Source organism: Sparus aurata, chromosome 12, assembly GCF_900880675.1.
Source record: "Sparus aurata chromosome 12, fSpaAur1.1, whole genome shotgun sequence".
NCBI classification, from domain to species: Eukaryota; Metazoa; Chordata; class Actinopteri; order Spariformes; family Sparidae; genus Sparus; species Sparus aurata.
The window spans coordinates 3329134-3346219 of record NC_044198.1 but is presented as its reverse complement, the minus strand read 5'-3'; the positions used below and the strand labels follow the sequence as shown (position 1 = coordinate 3346219).

The following is a 17086-nucleotide window of genomic DNA, read 5'->3' as shown; positions in this document are numbered from 1 at the left end:
CATTACAGCGGTGGTTTAAGACTTGACACTACAAGGGTTCCCACAGAGTCGCATTTGGAAGCGTATGGCCACTAAATATTGTATATGATGTGTTGGGACTGATATCGGGCAGAAACATCCAGAAATGGCTGACACCGGCATTGAGGCATTTTAAATATAGGACAATATACAGATTCAAGTTGACATCATCATCCTTACCAAAATAAAATCCAAACAATTTCAGCTCATCATAGTTTAATAAAACTTCCTTATAATAAAAATGTAACTGATGCCATCTTGTCCATTCATTAGTGAATAAACTCGATTTATGAAACAAAATCCGTGACTTGATCAATAAACTCGAAAAAAAAAAATGAGCTATGAAACCTCTGACATCTCATGTCACCATGCATGCAAACTAACAGACAGATCAAAGCAGGATTGTTATTTGCTGTTAATGCAGATACCATATAAGTTAGCAATTAAATGATTCAGCAAAACTGGCATGAAGTTAGAACTCCAGCTGAGAAATTATTTGTGTGTAAGATTTGCACAGTGCAGGTCGAAACACTCAGCTCAAATACACAGAGCATCACATGAAACATGAGCCGTTTATCTTTTCACCCTCAACAGACATGTCAGCAGTGCAATCGACAATTACATAACAGTTCTGAAAACAACAGAAGGTCACAATACTGACATAACTAATAAATTAGACAAACAAAAATAAAATAAAAAAGGAGTTAATCCATGCATTTAAAAACTGCAGACACTTGCGGGAAAAAAAGTCAAACAAAGCATTTTTTAAAAAGGCAAAGTAATACAGGGTCATTGTTCTTCACCAACATCTCTGGTCATTTTCAAGACAATACTGTATGAACACAGAAAAAGTCACAATGATTACACAGAGACAGCTTGCTGGGGAGTCTTGAGAGTAATGTCTCAGTATATGAATTATTTATGTCAAAATTCAGTATAGTCATGCTCCACTTGATACAATAAAGTATAGTGTACTGTAATTCATAAATGGGATTACATGACAACATTAAGTCACAATTGTCCAGAAATAATCCCATAAAGTGTAAACCTGACATCCTATAAAGTAACTGGATATTTTTCTTAACAAGACACTTTTTTCACAGGACATTTCCACCAATGAGAAGCCATTGTTTGAGCTGGTTCCTGAACTCTCGAGTCTTTTGAAATATATATTACCAAAGAACTTGAAGTCACCTGCCTAAACTGCCTTCATGCCAGCCCCTTCCTTTTCCTTTCCATTCCATCCAGCTGTCAATATAGCTTAGCTCAATAGTACGTTCTGGAGTGATAGTGGTCTTTACATGTTTAATTGTGTAAAAAAATAAAAAAGGTAAATGAAAGCTATCAGACTACGAAAACAGAATCAAGCTCAAAGAAACAGTTTAAGGGAAACAAGCTGAATTCAAGACCTACCATTATTACAGAGGATACATACACTGCAGGTACAAAGCTTTTTTACCAACCAATGTACTCTAATAGAAAAAAAAGAGCACTTCAGCATAACAACTTCGTCTTTGCTCATGTAGGATAAAGAATGGACAACAGTTTGGGTTTCATAAACAGTTTCATAAACGCAGTGCCTAGAAGAGTAACTTCAAACAGTGGAGATAGCTCTGATGATGTAAGGAAACTCGGGCTGGGTATCAAAACTATATACTTTTTTGGTATCAACCAAGAACCAGAAGTTGGCATCTAATATAATGATGTGTAGTAAAATCTGTGTCAAAATAAGAATGGCAAAGACATCATTCTAATATATTTTTTTCTCTTTTTGTGAATACGATTTCCATTAAGATCAGTGGTGTTAATGGGAGCTGTAGTTATAGAGTACTGCTAATAAATGTATCATTCATTTCCTATGTTTATGAGGGTTTCTGCTTCTAATATCAGTGTCTGTAACACATACTCACCATGGACACTGAACTTTGGACTGTACACAGTTGCAGAAACTAGTATAACTGCAGCTAAATATAATTCACTGAACCCTGCTTACAAACTTTAGTTTGAGGTTTCATTTGAATAGACTGAGATTGTGACCAACAGTAGTTGGGGCGCGGTTCAGTCTGACTTACTCTGCAAATGTACTGACAGGTGTGTTGTAAAAAAATAAAATGGCTGGCCAAGTATAGCCTTGTTTCCACCGTGCAGGCCTGTTCGGTTAAGTTTGAAAAAAAAGAAGTGATGACACATGAAGCTTGATCAACCACAACCAACAACTTTGTGCACAATATAAGAACTGTCTGGTACAGTTCATCAAGGAAAGGGGTACTATGATGGAACTACTTATGTGGAAGCAAGGTTTGTGGTATAATAAAAAGGATTGTTTTAGTACCAACACAGGTGGCATATCATCACTAATATGGAAAAATGATACCCAACCCTAAAAAAATGTAAGAATTTACTGGTTGTTAAAAATCAGAATAACAGTGGTATATGTAGTCCAGCAGTAACCTGTGTCAGGGTTTAGCAACCTCTGAGCAGTAACTGTGGTTCTATGTGTAGGCAGAGTAGCTGGCTCATACAGACAGTGAAGGAGTGGTTAACAAAACATCTAACAAAAAAGAAGTGCACTGAAATTCCCAACACAGAGTGCACTCACAGACGCACCAGTATATTACAGTAACATCTAGAGAACAATAATAATCTTTCCCATTAAGAAGACCAGTATATGCTTGAAAAATCCGATGACACACTGTTTTCCTTTTGTATTTACATCACATGAAGTGGGATGATGGTCCTTCCTGGTGCCTCCATTGTGGCCAATGACAGAGCAGCAGGTCTGTCAGGAACAAGAAAGGCAAACATGATGCCTGCTCTCAGACTCTCATTCTACATCAGAGTGAAAAGGCCTAACAGGTGCCCTCCATCAGAATTAAGTATCCTTTTCATCCATTTATCTTGTCTGTAACAAGTCCTTCAGATGTGGAGTGGTTATGTGTATTACAGGGAACAACGCTCAAGGCTGTTTGGGAAAACAAATGTATTTTTAAATCATATGAGTGAAATTTCTCTCCATTTTTCCTCTGGAGAGTAAATTCCCTCTCATAAACCACTCGTCAATGTTAAAATAGTTTCAGTCAGACCCACAGAATCTGTTTTTTTTTCTCTTCTCAGTACATGTGTTTTGGACTGTTAGTTGTGTGGAGGTCCTCAGTAGTTGTGTACAGGTCTCTCCTGCTGGGTTCCATAGGGGAAAGTGTTGTTTGCGAGATGTTAGGAGAGGATCCTCAGGCCTCAGAGCTCAGGGAGGTCCGCGTTGGACTGGGAGGGAGGCGAGCTGCTGCACTGTGCTCTGTGCGGAAACTGTAATCATACTGACAGAGGGGAGGAGGGTCAAACATTACGATTGTAATAAGATCTGGCAGAAAAAATTCTACACCAAACATTAAACGTTCATGAAATCATCAACAAAGCTTCTCTGATTTACAATAATACAGTTCAAATTAAGGAACACATTGACCTCTGGTGGACTCTTTGTGTAATTACAGGGACATTTCAAACAAATGGCCACACCGATTCAAGACATCAGCAGGGTAGAAATGTAGAAAACATGCGTAGGCACTAAAATTGGTGTACACCACTTTCCATTCAACGTTTTATCTCTAAAATACAAACATGGCAAGAGACTGTGTATGCTTCACAAAAACCTATGTAGGACCCATGAATAAATAAATAAATAGATATATAGATAGATCATATATATTTTATATATATATATATATATATATATATATATATATATATATATATATATATATATATATATATATATATATATATATATATATATATATATATATATATATATATATATATATATATACATACATACATACACACACATATACACTCTGCATCTTTTCTAATCACGTGACTGTTCTGAAACAAACACTGATGCCGAACACCAGCCTGTCAGATCATCTGACTGCTCAGGTTTGTACAGTTAGTGTTGTTGCCATGTTCCCTTTTTTTTTTTTTAGCAATTACTTTAAAGGCTACAATGTTATCATAACTGATTAATCTGTAATCCTACTACTCAAACTTGAATACATTTGTCTACTCACCTCTTTCTCAATCTCAGCCAGAGACTTGATTGTTATACCCATCAGATCTACTTGCTGCAGCTGAACATGAAGAGTAGTGACAGTTAGTTAATTGTCCAGTTGGAAACAAGTATATGTAGACAACTTTGGTGTTATCTATCCAGTTTTTTTTTATGTTACTATCAAAAATATTTCAAATCCATTGTATTTTACAGAATATTGATCAGTCGAGCAAGAGGAACAGTTTACAGGTTAAACATTCTTTTTTGAAGACCAACTACTTTAAACACAAAGTGCTGGATCAAAGGTATTTAAAACACAAGACTGGAAAACTCTCCTATAAGAGGATAAAACCTGTGTCCCACCATCAGGTCAACCTGCTGCCGAAAGACTTAAGAAGTTACTCAGGCAACTTACGTCGGACGAAGCACAGGCAAACTTCTCTGAGATCATGAAGGGCACTCCATCCATTGCTAAAAAAACAAAGTAAAAAAAAAAAAGATAAGTCAATGGGTCTTTTTACACTAGCAGCAAAGAAGTGACAAAACAAACATTTATTCAGAAAAAGAGAAACTTAAGGGCCTATTTCAATTGACCTGAGAAAAGCGTACTGCACTCTTACTGTGGGACTGACATTTAGTATCATGTAAGTGCAGAAACACAAATTTCAAAATGGCTGGTTGAAGTGGAAATGACCCTTTTCACGGCAGACATATTGTCATAGAAGGAGAAGCACAGGTGGAATTTATAACATCAATGATGGCTGCATTTCATTTAGGTTGCTCATTGCCATGGCTTTCAGGGACACTTAATGGTGCCTTTGTTAACATTTTTGGTCACACCTGTGCTTTTACTGCTTTTACAAGTCAAAATGTCTGCTGTGAAAAGGCATACATATGCTCTCAGCCAGTCACATTACAGATGTCTTCCTTTAAAAAATATCGGAACCAGTGACATAGGACGTGATGTTATTATGGATTCCATTGCCTCTCTTGCCAAGATGCACCCTTCTATGTCTGTCTTTGATTGGTAGAATCTGATATATGGTCTGGTTAGGTTTAGGCAGGAGGAGTGTGATTGATTAGGATAAGAATATCACAGACCACAGGGGTGGGGCGGGTCCTAGCAAGAAAAGCAGCAAGTTGCAGTAAGCAATAAGTGCAACAATTGAAGTACATAAAACAGAAACATTTATATTTCTGTCAAAATTAGTCTGCATGTTATGTTGTCATTAGTCACATATTATCACAACAGCAGCAGTATGTGCATGTTAAGGTTCCAGGATTATCAGCACAGGATCTGAAAAAGTACTTCTATCTAATATTTTCATGCTACAGTGCTACATGCTACAGAAGTGAAACTGCTGATACTTTTTGTCATTTTGACAATTTGAATTATTCTGTTTTAATGATGTAGCTACAGTCAGAGACTATAAATAACCAAGTCTCATAAAATTGTATCATCTATAACACCAGCAGCAGTGAGTACTTTTGTAAAGCACAATCTACTGTCTTCAGGCTTTGCTAACAATTTTGTACCCATGCAGAGTCTAGCTTTTCTCAGTTTGATCTTCTTGAGCTTCTGATGACGTTGAAACTTATACATGAAATCTTAAAATTGCATTTTGTTTTCACACAGTTACAACAACATGAGTGAAAGGACACCGATTTTGACATTTGGGATTTTGTGGAGAGGATGTTGATAAGAGGACAGTCATGGCATGTTGCTGACCTGAGATTGCATACAGGTTGGAGTTCTGGTGTTCATAGTCTGGTCTAGTAGTGTTCTTCCCTCTGAAGCTGGCTGGGAGAGTCATAGAAATATGCCTTGGGACAAAAAGAAGAACAATTAAAGCATCTGGTTAGTTCAATGGAGAGCTCAGTGGGTCTTAATGCTTAATCACAACACAAATGAGACAAGAATAAGCTGGATAGCGTCCTATTTTCTAAGTGTATGTTAAGTGGCTGTCTGGTGTTTATAGGTTGTGTGTGAACCATGAATGGATGGGAAAGGTAAAAAATCCCACTTAACCCCGCTAAGACTGGTCTTTTGTGTGCAATGGGAATGAGTACACTTGGCATTTACACCCATGTCAATTGACTCTGTAATAGACCTTGGTTTTTATCACCTCGGCAGGGCTTTGATCTAAATATAAGGCCCAGGTGAACATGCTACATTTCGCTGCGCGAAGTGCACAATTATCAACATCTGGTGGTGGTGCATAAATAAGGAAGGGCATTTGGGATGCTGTGTATTAAAGGACGCCTTACTACTGGACGCAGTGTTGGAGGTGGAGCCCCATTCATTTCTATGAAAGCTGCTCAGTTGTGTTTTGAAGCTAAAAAAGCTCAACTTCCAGGCTCTGATAAATAGCTGAATAGCTGACCGTGCCAGATAACTTGAAGAGGGAAAACATTATTTAATAGTGAAGCTCTTCTAGATTACCCAAAAGTTACTGGACCAAATGGCTCAAATTATGACAGTGAAACAAGTCATTTCGTGGAGGTTGTGACGCTCAAAAGAATTTATCTACTGTTTAACAAATGCTTCTCTCACAGTGGGTCTATTGTTGTTTTCTCTTCCGTTACAACTGTTTTCAGCGCATTTGTGACATGAAATGTTACGTCATTGATGCTTCAGATAAAAATCACAGTTGGGCTGCCTTGCCTCAGCAAGTGGGAGTAGGGTCAATACACGACTCTTAGCAAGGGTACCCACTTTTAAAAAAATCTGTGTAGACCCACTTATTTTGGTTGATTAGTACAATACAAAAAATAATGCAGATTAACTTTGCAAACATGATGGCGGAAGATGATTTAAAGCTGCTGAGCATTGGCCTACTGAATGAAAAAGTCCATAGCATGAATATTAGAAAAAAAATGGATGATAGCTTTTACTCAAACAAAAGGTCTTCTTGTGTATTGAGCTGCTGAGTTTATAGTCATGGTCAAACTGTATTGTCCATTTACTGCCACTAGACAACTTTACTGTTGAACTTTCCTATCTACTCCAGTGGCTAACATCTGTCTCCTCTAAGCTCAGCCACTGACTATCGACCTACTCACTCAATAAAAACCGTCCTTTTCTTAAAGGAACCATGTCACTCCTTACAACAGGTACACTTTGGTACAGTACGTGCAATTAGTTTTGATTAATTAATCAAAGCTTGGAATTAGTAACTTTTTTTTTTCAATCACTTGACAGCCCAATTCATTTGATTTGAATTTTTTCCTGTGTTTTCCTATTTGCCATTTTCATTGCACTTTCGGGCACAATAGTAGAAATTAAACTTCACTGCAGACAACTTTTCCCCCTTTGGGTTCAACATGCATCAGACAGTGCTTTTCTTTGTTTTCCAGCTGATAGCGTCACCTTTTCCTTCTTCATGTTCATCTAAAGATAGATCGGTTTCCCTTCTCTTGATAAAAGAATGTTCCAAGGACAGTGCACTTCCTCTTTCCATAATTCAGCACTGAGCAAAAAGTCATATCCATGTGAGTAAATGTAGTATACATGTGAGCTAGCTAGGAAAGAGCGTATAAATTGGGCACATGTTATCACACACGTGCACAAATACATTATTTGGGTAGACATACTTGGGCATAGGAGCCGCTGGAACTGGAGCTGAGCTGGAGCAGGAGTTCATATTCTGGATGTTGTTGGTAGTTGGTGTGTGTGTGGAGTCCTGGGCCCGAGGTACATTCCCCATGCGATACCAGATTCCCATGTTGTTGAGCTCACTGTTTAATAAATTAATAAGCAATAATAATCAGAAGATATTAACAAAAAGGGCTTTTAACATAATGTAGAAAACTCACATGTTTAACATAAAGCATGTCCAATTTTATTTATATAACCCAAAATCAGATATCACATTGCCTCAACAGATACAGGACGTGTTGAGATTGTATTAACAGCATAGTGTTATAATTTTAACAGGGCAAGGAGGAGTGAGACTTTGGTTAGAGAGTATAGCAGTACAGTTGCACAAATGGGCAAATGCACTACTCAGGGGCGCTGAGAAATGCAAAACACCACTGACTTCCACCCAGGTTGGTACCAATACAATGAACAGACATTGTACCTTTGGAGCATGGAGCAATAGTTCACATATGACTATGACAGGCAGAAGGTGAAGTAGTTGCTATGAACCCGGTATAATTTGAACTAGATCCTGATGATTAGTTACTTTATACCGTTTCCCTGTAGACAAACTTGAATATCTATCTTTTTATATGAAAATCGATCATACAACAGAAACACTTGGTATCACAATTATCACCATTACCAGATTGATCCACACACACTGAGCTAACTGGCCATCCTAGTGCCCTCCTGAGTCTAAGTGCTTGCAGCTAGCCCTTCCAACCTACAACTTATATATTTGTCAGCTCAACATACATAACATAAAATCAACTAGTATAAGTAAGTAGACCAGACTGGACCAGCAAATTCCCCAAAAAAGCCCAACTGTTGTCTACACATGACGAAAACGAACCTGTCCACTATGTCACATCTGCACATAAACTTCTCATTTAATACATACATTTTCAGAGATTCAGAGCTCCACATCTGCAGCCAGGTAAAGGCTGCAATCTGCCGCCTCATCTATGTGAAAGGGAGGTGTAATATTCCGTCTTTTTAAAAAAGCTGCCACTGGGGTAGGCGTAAACATGTGACGTGATGTGAAGCACGAAGTTGGGCGTGAACAGTGACATACAACATGTGCGTCGGAAGAATATTTAGCCCTGTGATACCAGTGTCAGTCATAATTGCTACGTAGCTGCCCGCTCAATTTGAAAGTAGCAACTATTCCTGGCTTGCCACTACACCAACAAATGGACAACCAAAGACAGCTACAGAGACCAAGGAGACGCCAGCATCTCCCGGATCTCAGCAGCTGTCCAGTCGCTCATCTTGACGTCCGTGGATGAAGTGATGGACTGACTGCTGTGATCAGCTGTTTCCTGGTTTTAAAAATCCCGGCTGTGGGTCGCACAACAGTGCAGGTCATCGACACCTCCGCCCATCTCACGCAATTGCCGGCACATCGACTACTTGGATTTACATAGCAATGGAGGTGGAAAAAAGTGTACCCTCCGAGGCGTCATATTGGCAGACCAAAACAGACCCCCAATATACCATATCTGTCTAAATTTGCGAATCTGGCCGCAGAACGGACGGCCAAATTGGTGGTTTGCTGCCCAGTATAAAAAAAATCACAAAATCACAAAACATTTTTCTCATTGTGAGACAAAGACTTGGTGAGTGAACAAATTTCAGTGTGAACAAACAAAAGTAGAGAAAAGGCAAGCCTTTGCTACATTGATTATATGGAGCCTCTGTGTGTAAAGGGTTCTATACAACACCCTTCGAACAGAAACTGCCTGAAAAAGTGTGAAGATCCAGTTGAAACTGCAGCTGAGAAGAGTAATTTGTTTCAACTACAGTCTTAATAATTTCAGTCCAAACATCTGGATAATAAACTATTCTAAGGATACTTTTTTCTTGTCAACAAGCAAAACTAATGTTCCATCATATGGTCCCAAGCTGCTCACCCTATAAAAGTGTACTGGGGAGGGGCCTGTTTAGAGCGTCCCAGGATGCGGATGTCACAAATAGCTGCCTCTGTGGAGTCCCGAGGAATAAACTTGATGCAGAGTCGCCGCTTCCTGAAGGCCTGCTCCTCTGTGGGACACAAATGAAACAGACAAACAGACTGACAGTCACTCCACTGTAGAGAGTCTGCTCACTAACTATACATTAATGCCAGAGAGAGAAAGAGAGGTTCTCTGCAGATCAACATGATAACATTTAATTCCTTCAAGACACATTTACCACACAGTGATGCCATCAATGCCTGTATACTTGACTTGATTACTTACGAGTGTCAACAGTCTCTTGGATTGGAATGAATCCCACAGGCAGAGTGTCCTTTATATCGATCAGCTTCATGTCCACAAGAACATTGCCCAAATGGCTCTTTTGAGAAAGGGATCAAGGAAAAAGGAGACAGATGGACACATAAAGGGAAGGAGAGAGATATGGGGGGAAAATAGAAGAGAAAAAATGTGTTTAAGCAGGGGGTTAAATCCTCCATAATATTCACCAAACTGTTAATTTGAATGCTAAATGTATGAGATAAGATTGTAAGTGGTCGAGCTAATTGGTGAGGTGAGTTTACTTACATTTTCTTTTGAGAAGACCCTGGTGAAGCATAGGTAACGGGTCACCTTGGATTTGAACAGGCCATCTTTCCACAGGTCAGCATCTAGGCCGTCTGTTGTTGTAGAGACCTGGACACAAATAAATCAAGGTAGGAGGCATCATCAATCTCAGACCCTTTTCAGACAGAGATTCTGCAATGACAACACAAAGAAGGCTCGTCTCTACACCACCTCTATTTGTCACAACTGTACCAAGCAGCTGAACCAAAAAACGTGTGGCGGGTGTAACGTTCCTTTGTGGGTCGAAGTATCGGACGCTTCTCTTTTATTTAATGAGTGAAGGATCTGTTCAGTTGTCAGACTGTGTTAGGGCTGAAAGATATATCGTTATCATATCTATATCTAGATATGAACATTCAAGATATTCATATCGAAAAAGCAACGATATAAACGATATAGATTACCCCGCTCGCCCTGCACGTACAGCTCTGGCAGTTACAACAAACATCCTTTTTACGATTGCCCTTGAATGCATCGCTAAGGCCAGCCAACCACAAACCTTATTTCATGCTTGCTGTGGATCGACAGCTGAAGCCAACCAATGACAAACATACGAGGGCGGGAGTAAGGGAGACGGAGACTGAGACACACACACACAACTTGGCGACTTTCTAGCTAGTTTAGCGACTTTTCAGGCCCTCTTAGTGACTTTATTTCTAAAAAGCGACTAGCAAAAAATTTAGCGACTTATTCAGATCATCAGGGGAAAGGCGAGAAATATATCATATTGTAATTCTCCTGCTGCTCAGAGTCATCACAGTCTGCGGCTCCCCTGCAGCAGCGCCGGCTCTCTGTCCTCTCACACGGCTGCAGGCGGCAGGTGTGTATGGGGGGGGGCTGGCTGGGGCAGCAGGAGCGGACACTGCGGCCGCTCGCTCTGTGGATTTGAGACCGTACAGCTGACGTCTACTCTGTTTTGATCCGTTAATTCTCTGACTTCTTAGTCTTTATAAATTACACTGGTACTTAACCAGCGATAACCTGAAGCTGCTGAGTCTCGATCTTCACTCTCACTCTTTCTCTCCAGATTAGGATGTCATCGTTCATCTTGAAAAAATGCACATAGTTCGTTTGATCTTCTCCCTACCTTTACTGTTGTTACTTCAAATATATTTGTCTCTGTAGTGAGTTTGTGATTATTTGGTAAAGATTTCTCTATCAACCATTTGTATATGGCTTAAAATAATCTCTTTATTTTTCTGAAAAATGCTTGGTTTTCACCGAACCTGTAGTCATATCGTATCGATATCGAGATATCTGGCATGAATATCGAGATATGAAATTTTGTCCATATCATTCAGCCCTAGACTGTGAACACCATCAGACCAACACAGTCCTGTCCAGCACTGCCAGCTTACCCTTTCACACAAACGGCAATTTGTCTCTGTTGCGGGTCCGTTACTACTTCCACTGGCAGATCATTCCGCCTCTGCAACTTTCACCCAGACAGTGAGGCGGAGTAGCGATGCAGGATTCCCGCCTTTAAATATCAGTGTGAAAGGGGCTTCAGACAACAATTACAATATCTGGCTGTCACATGATTCTGCTAACCTGTCTCTGATCATTGTCATCAACATTCCAAAGACTAATAACTTGAAAAGGACATCTGGTTTCTTTGACAGGATCGATAAATGTCACTGTTACATGACAATAGTAATGGCGATAATGACAATAATAATAATGATAATAACAATGGTAACAATTGAAAGACATCCACTGCAGCTGTAAAGATGATGTTCACAATATAAGTGATTGACATTTTGAAAGTGATTCAAATGTCAGCACACTACAGTTCTTTATTCCTTAAGTAGTGAACAGTGATGAAGGCTTTATTGTACAGTTTGACAGTAGCTGCTGCATGTGGTTTTAGTCAAATCTTCAGGTCACAGCAAAGACAATCTGTACCATGTCCAGGCACATTTGACCCCCCTCCCCCAAAGTCCAGTTTGTTTGATTAGTGAGTTAGACTAGCATTCCGTACCATGCACGGTACACTTTCTTGGCCCTGGCGCAGTTGGAAGAGGTGTGCTTCGGCACAGTACAGTACAGTTGCTCATGCACAAACACAAGCAAGCACAAACACAAGCATGTGGGCCAATGTGAGTGTGCCCTTAAAGAATTCCTCTTGTACACACAGTAAAGACAACCTCAACAACTGCCTTGATTGTCTGGGCTGGGCTTTGTTAATATCTACAGGGTATTTTACTAGTCTATCTTTGAAACTAAAATCACAACTATCCATCATGTGTGTATTTCGTCACTGTTGGACTATTGTAATGGTCTTTGGCGTCTTTATCAGAAATTAACCAACAGTATCGAAATAGTAAAAAAGTAAAATAAAAACCAGTAAAGCAACCGCACTCCAATTATCCAATTACTCAAAAGGCTAAAACCAAATACACAATGCAATGACCCAAAATAGAAGGCAAAAACTGCATTACATGCAAGGAAAAACACACACACACACACACACACACACACACACACACACACAGGTTTTTATATATTGCATTATCAAAACGTCCTTCGTAGGAATGTAGCTGAGTGAAGCCATTCAGGGTTTAGGTTTTTAGAGTCATGGTATGGTTTGGTTCAGCAATCACTTTGAATCTTGACTTTTTCTAATTAGATAGTCTTGAAATACATCAAAATAGGCTTTTTGTTTTCATGGTGGCATGATGACAGCCTTGACATTTTTTGGGGCTATACCATTGAAACAGCTAACTACTTTTACATGGTAATTAGGTAAATCAGATGTCCTGAGTCATGTTCAGTGACTTACCACATCATATCCAGTGGGGGCCCTGTTCCTGGAGGCTACAACGCCAACTCCAGTGATTGGGTCCATGGGCATTTCAGGCAAAGCTTCAGAAAGCTCCCTAACCTCAGGCATCTTTGTAGAGTTCTGCAACAGAAAGCAACATGAGACATTAAGGTGCTGCCTGCTTTTGTTGATGAAGCTGATGAAACTTTATTGAGGTCAGTGTTAGCGATGTCTTAAAAATAAACTTTATTATTCACCACAACTTTTCACACACCAGTGACGTTGCTTGCATTAAAATCTGAAAAGACGCAGTGAGGTCATTATCCATTTGTCCACAGTGGACGCACAATCTATTATCCTTAATAATAATAATAATAATAATAATAATAATAAATGTGAACATCAAATCTGTATTGAAATGTAGTGTAGTTTGTATTCCTAAAACCCCGAAATCAGTTAGCATTTTTGCTCTTTTAGCTCCCTTGTCTCACAGTCTATGGTTTTTTGATTGGTTTTCAGTTAAATGCCTGAGATAAGGTCTATGGTTATCACCGGGCTAAAGATATTTACAAGTTTGTCTAAATGTTGCAGAATGTAATTATTAAGCACACAGCAATCTCAGAGACTTATACTACTTACTAGTCCGTTTTACAGGTCGACTTTAGTTTCAAACTATTCTAACTTTACAACTTGTACATTGATCGATTTATAGAAAATCTGTACACTAAATGTGTTGGAAGACGCTTAGTGGTGGTGACGTTTAAGTCATGTGCCCTTGCACTTACGAAAATCACAAAGTGGTATTCATCTGAGAAGATTATCTTGCTGAAAAGAATACGTAAATATCATAAACTTGTGTTTGTCACAGAGATTATTTTTGGTGTCATTCAGAAATCCCATTGACGTTAGTCGATGGAACCAGTGTGATGCAAATTCTGGGTTAACCTACAAAAATCAATCATCGCCACTCTGTAATGGGTCCCAGGTACTCACTGTATTGAAAACCTAGTAAGTCATTTTATCCTGCATTAATGTAAAAGCAGGATTTTGTTGTTGTTGGTAAGGCGGAGCTCATTTTGAACTTCATATTATTCTGTATTCTGAGGCTGAGCAAATAATTATGTATTTGAACATGCCTGGATGTTACAATATATAGCAGACCCTGGAAATCTATTTACTAAAAAAAAATGTAAAATCAATGGCAGCTTTTCAGTTTAATTTCATCACATGTAACATCAAAACTTGGCGGTGAGTATTACTTTTACAACACTTCCACACCCGTACAGACTGATCAACTTGTTGTTCCAGTTTTTCAAGTCAAAAGATTAGATGACTTTGCTGGCCTTTACTAAACTTCAGTGTAGTGAGACCAGGAGGAATGCCACATCATTGTGATTTTACAAATCACAATCACAATGATTTTTTACAATCACAATTGTGATCTCAAATGCAATTATGCATAAAATTCATGGATTATATCGCAATCACAATATCTGTAAACAATAATTAAACAATATCACTTATGAACATATCATGCAGCCCTACTGTGGGTCATTGAATGTGAACTGTCTGAAAGCATGTTTCAGTCAGACATGTAAGAATTCTCTATCTATCCACCCTTGTGCTGCATATTAACACGAGCTTTGGAATTTATACAGGGCACGAAACACTTGAGAAGCTGCCTGGACAACAGAGGCCTCCTGCGTCGTATCCCCTTGACTACCATAGTCCTCTGTTCAGAGCCATGACTGACTGTCCTGACTGACTAAACATTACTGTGTCTGAAGTTATGTTAAAGAACAAAACTGATCCCAGGAAGTTGCAGATGTGATTCCATTAAACCAGGCTCTTAAAGCTATGTGTCATGTTAAAAGTTGAAGCTTCACCAGTGAACAACAGATAACTGGTTACAAATAACTTCTTGATTAAATAATCTAGTCAATCACAATGTCAAAAAAGATAAATTCTCTTCTCAAGATTTGCGCACTAAAATTCATGCTCTTAAACCTCTCATTTTGTATATACGCTCAAAGGTATTTATCAAATAATGACATGAAAACATGATATTACAAGCTGCTTTGAAATAAGGTAAACATTTTTGGTTGGATCTGTATGTTCATAATATGTACATAACGTATAATCAGATTACCTTTGCTTGCATTTGGCAGAGGGTGGCCCATGCAGTGAGACTCACCTGCTTGTCAGCTAATCTTAAAGCAAATCATTTGTTGTCATTCGCCATGTAAGATAGTCTAACTGTGTTGGTATAGTGAACGCAGAGCATGTGTGAGACTTGGCGAGCTTTATTTGACATATATATATATTATTGACAATGCTACTTTTATAACTGGTTTAAGCCACTATTATACGGCCACTATAAAAGAGTAAAGAGCAGCATGAAACATTTATAAAGCAATCTATTGAATAAAAGCATTGATCGAGTTAACTAGCTAGATAACGTTACCGAATTCACCACAACACCCTCATCATTTACATAAATATTACATGATTTTGGATCAAGTCAGCATCTCATTTTAAAAGAAAGACATCAACAACTGAAACCACAGATCCACTGGGTTTCGCATGTCCTCATTACGGGTCAGGGTAAGCTAACCACTGCTCTGTGGTTTAACAGAGACTGCAATGCGAGTAGCTACATGCTTTGCTATTTATATAACGTTATATATCCCTGCCCCCATCAGAGTTAAACGATTACCAGCATGTGTTTGTCACCCTAGTTCCCTAAATGCAGACCGCGGTTTGTCAGCTCCACCAGCTGAACGATAACATAGCAGCGATAGCTTGTAGCTATGTGTCACAGCTAACAAGCTAGCCAGCTAGCAAGCTCGAAGTAACCAGACACCAGCTGCGACAAACGTTGTCAGACCCTGTCAGACTTTGATGTTGGCTAGGGCGTTCCTGGTAACACCGGAGAGTACATTATCTGCCAGGCGACTTAAGAAGTCACAATAACGTTACATGTCCAAGTCACTGTACTATCTGACATTTTAAGACAAAGCGGCTATGGACGCAATGGAGGCGGTTGGGCACACCGAGTAAGCGGCAGCGCTAGCTTCTAATGTTAGCTAACTAGCTGTGTAGCATAGTCCACTTACCTAGCGAGGTTAACAGTTTGATCCGATCGGTCGTCGTTTATTTTCCTCTCTGATGTCCTCTCTCAAAGCTTTTCACAGTTTGGGGGACACACGCATCTTCACGAATTTGCTAGGAACAACGAACGAATCCAAAACATAACCTGTTTCGTATATATTTGCATGGTGTTTCTGCAGTAGCGGTTTCAGGAGGGTGCCATTAGTGGAGCTGTTGGAGGGTACTGGGGATGGGGGAGTGAACAGTGAACCAACTGGAGGAGCCTTCGCCCCACTCCCTCCCCGGAGCCAACAGTTACTAATGATGCAGTGTTGTGTGTGTTTGAATGCTGCCACTTAAATTCTTGATAAAAATCTGTCAGTCGAGGACTAACTACAATCTGTTACAGAGATGAAAATAGATGAATGTGAGACTGCAGGAGCGTGACGATGGGCTAGCCTGTAAAACATTCATTAATTACACATTTTCTTATGAATAATGTATGCGCCGCTAAATTTCATTATAAACCAAACTGTTAGAGGTTTTAAGACAAAACCTGCATTATTACCTGGTTTCTAGGTCCCATCTTGTACAGGGGTCTTTACATCTTGTTTAAACCCCTTTACTGTGTGTGTTATTATTAATGTGCTTATATTGTTTATTTTGTTAAATGTAGGCTAATCTGTAGATTACCACCAACTAATTACTAACTAATGGGCTACACAGCCAGTAGAAAAGTAGTGGGTGAGTCAGTCAGAAAAAACACACATCTGTTTTCAATAAGAGAAAATTCTATCTAAAATTTTAGGATAGTTTTATCTGTCTCGAGGACATCTCAGAGAGTTTGAATGGGGCAGTGTGATTCTCATGTTAAACCCAGGAGGAAGAATGAAGGATCTGTGTCAGTGGACTGACTGCTTCTAACATGTGTTCATACTGTTGTT

General features: G+C 39.2%; 1 protein-coding gene across 2 annotated transcripts; it reads right to left on the bottom strand.

Moving 5' to 3' along the window:
- Positions 1–217: 217 nt before the first annotated feature.
- Positions 218–16468, bottom strand: mvb12ba (multivesicular body subunit 12Ba). Of its 2 annotated transcripts, none has more exons than XM_030436111.1 (10): positions 16169–16468; positions 13071–13193; positions 10250–10357; positions 9947–10043; positions 9620–9749; positions 7658–7801; positions 5793–5887; positions 4479–4534; positions 4083–4142; positions 218–3332 (listed from the first exon to the last, which is right to left on the bottom strand). In XM_030436111.1, the coding sequence occupies exons 2-10, from the start codon at positions 13179–13181 to the stop codon at positions 3246–3248; spliced, it is 888 nt and encodes a 295-aa protein (XP_030291971.1). In that variant the 5' UTR covers positions 13182–13193; positions 16169–16468; the 3' UTR covers positions 218–3245. The 2 variants fall into 2 exon arrangements, with proteins under 2 accessions (XP_030291971.1, XP_030291970.1); XM_030436110.1 differs by lacking the exon at positions 16169–16468 and adding an exon at positions 15769–16114.
- Positions 16469–17086: the final 618 nt, after the last annotated feature.